At 33.1% G+C, this 2,500-nt stretch overlaps 1 protein-coding gene across 1 annotated transcript in view; it reads left to right on the top strand.

The window, feature by feature from the left end:
- Positions 1 to 2,500, top strand: part of LOC119597118 (piezo-type mechanosensitive ion channel component-like) — a 173,369-nt gene that overhangs the window by 114,977 nt on the left and 55,892 nt on the right. Inside the window, 2 exon segments of the mRNA XM_037946601.1 lie at positions 1 to 24; positions 2,046 to 2,138. The exon segment at positions 1 to 24 is cut by the window's left edge and continues 178 nt beyond it. Coding sequence (XP_037802529.1) covers positions 1 to 24; positions 2,046 to 2,138 — 117 coding nt within the window.

Below are 2,500 nucleotides of genomic sequence, written 5' to 3'. Positions count from 1 at the left end.
GCATCCCCCCTGCGCTGTGCATTGGTGAGTTTGAAGGGTTTTCGTTGTTTCTGTTGGTGTAGTTTTCGTTGTTGTTGTTGGCATATACTACGAACTATAGAAAAATAACAACCGTCGATTCAAAACTAGGTCATTGATTTTTCTTTTTACTTCTAATGCCATTTACTTTATGTCTTTGATATCATTATTTAGTTAATGCTACATTCGTCGCCGTTGACAGTAAGTAATCATAGTGCCTTGTTATTACATAGTAATACATTGTACCTAAAACTACGAAGTACATTTCAGACACATACTATAATAATATAAAAATTAAGCCTGATATTTAGTTTATTTCTAATATCATTTGCATATTCTATATTCTTATTTCTTTTATTCTACTTCCGTCTGTATTGACAGTAAGTAATCAATGTTATAATTCCTTGTTATCTCACAGTAGTACATTGTGCTCAAGCAGGCACTGGAGACTGTATTGCTTGTCAAGAAAATTTGATAAAAGCAAAACAACATGACTTGCAAATCCTTATCGAACGTTGATTCCTAAAACTTTTCGTTAATTGACGATCACTTTGTAGTATTTCATGATTTTGAACAAAGCGAATTCACGGCTGTTACATCATGAGGATATGCATTAAAAACTACAACCAACAGGCAATGTCAAAGCTGCACAGACGAATGAGCAAGTATCTTGTAGACTTTGGCAAGCTTGCAAACCTGTAATCATAGATGCCTAATTCCGAAAACGAATAAAAGACAAAGAAAAAAGAAAATAATTGATGAACACTTCATTGTTAAATCCCATTTCAGGTGTAAATGTGTTAAAGGATAATGGTAACAATAATAATGATAATACCAACTATATATTTAGAATCTTGCTATTTTTATTTTTTAACTTTTTATCATTATTTTTTAAAATCAATGAACACAAGTTTTGCACATATTCAACAGCATGTTTTGAGTATGTTACTTAAGAAATGTTAAAAATAAAAAAAAGGAAAAGACTACTATGCTATTCTTTGATCGAAGCAATGGTCTATATAATAATCTACTGCATTTGCACCTTTTGAGAGATTTTGTTGAAACTGAAGATGTGTGGAGTAGTAACTTGCAAATTGTTCAGTCCACAGCCACTTTGCTGTTCAACTGAAGAGAATGTTGTGCAAAATTAAGACAATATATAATTCTTATAAAAATACAACGCTAATAAAAACCAACAATACCAACTCCCCCCCCAAAAAAAAAAAAAAATGCATCACTAGCAAAAAGAAAAAAAAATGTATATATATATATATATATTGTAACATTGTAAAAAAAGACATACAACCTTCAGAAAAATAATACAAACTTATGAATAATTACCACAGAAGAAAACTCACCAAAAAGAGATAACAAAAAACAACAACAACACATAAACACTATATAACACTAGCAAGACAAAATACCTCATAATAACAAGACCCTTGAAAACAATAACAACACTCCTATAAAGATAAACCCGTTAATTCAGTTGTTAAACAAAACAACACCATTGCAACACAGAACCACGTCAATCGCATCATGCAAACCCCATAATACAGAACTATAAACTTCTTAGTAACCCGCGAAACCAACTATCGACTCATCACGAAGGACGCATTAACAAGCGGTCTCATATACCTTCGCTTACAGTCACCCCTGCACGTAGTCTTTAACGCGAAACCTCTCTTTTATACGCGTGCATAAGCAACATAAAGATTCGAAGACACAAACATAAAGCATTCGCAAACGACCAAACATCAGCATTCTGCAATAACGACCAAACATAAGCAATTCGCAATAAAACAACATAAGCTTCGCAATAAAGACCAAGCATAAAGCAATTCGCAATAACGACCAAACATAAAGCAATTCGCAATAACGACCAACTATAAACCAATTCGCAATAACGACCAACCCATAACGCAATCCACAATACCGACCAACCACAACGCAATTCGCAATAACAGTATGACAAAAGATGTACCACGAAGGGACGCGCTAACAGCCCTGTCTCCTTCGCTCGCCAGACTACCCTTGGCACGAAGTCATGGACCCCGAGCTGAGAGAGTGGCTTTTCTTCCCTGATTTCGTGAAGCCTCCAGAGTCGTACAAGATTGTCAGTAAGTTCAAGGATTGCTTTTTATTTTGTGAGGAGAAAATTTGTTCAGTATTAAGAAAGAAGTTTCGGTCTAATGAGTGTTTTGTTGTATATTGTAAGAGTAGAGTCTTTGTTCAGTGATGGTTTTATATTACATTGAAAAGTCTGCTCAATTATTGTCTTTTTTAAATTAAAAGCTTGTTTCTTCATTTTTAGTGTATGAAAAAATCTCTACTCATGATTGAAATTATTTTCATTTTATATATTTTAGATTTTTTCTTCTGCTGATGTGATTTGCTTTAATCTTTACTACGTACCAACAACACAATACTAAAAAAAAAAAAAACGGGATATTTTTATCTTTAAACTAAATCCCTCATTCCT

This window comes from Penaeus monodon, chromosome 38 (genome assembly GCF_015228065.2).
Source record: "Penaeus monodon isolate SGIC_2016 chromosome 38, NSTDA_Pmon_1, whole genome shotgun sequence".
Lineage (NCBI taxonomy): Eukaryota > Metazoa > Arthropoda > Malacostraca > Decapoda > Penaeidae > Penaeus > Penaeus monodon.
Note: the sequence above shows the minus strand (reverse complement) of the source record. Positions and strands in the feature narration are given on the sequence as shown.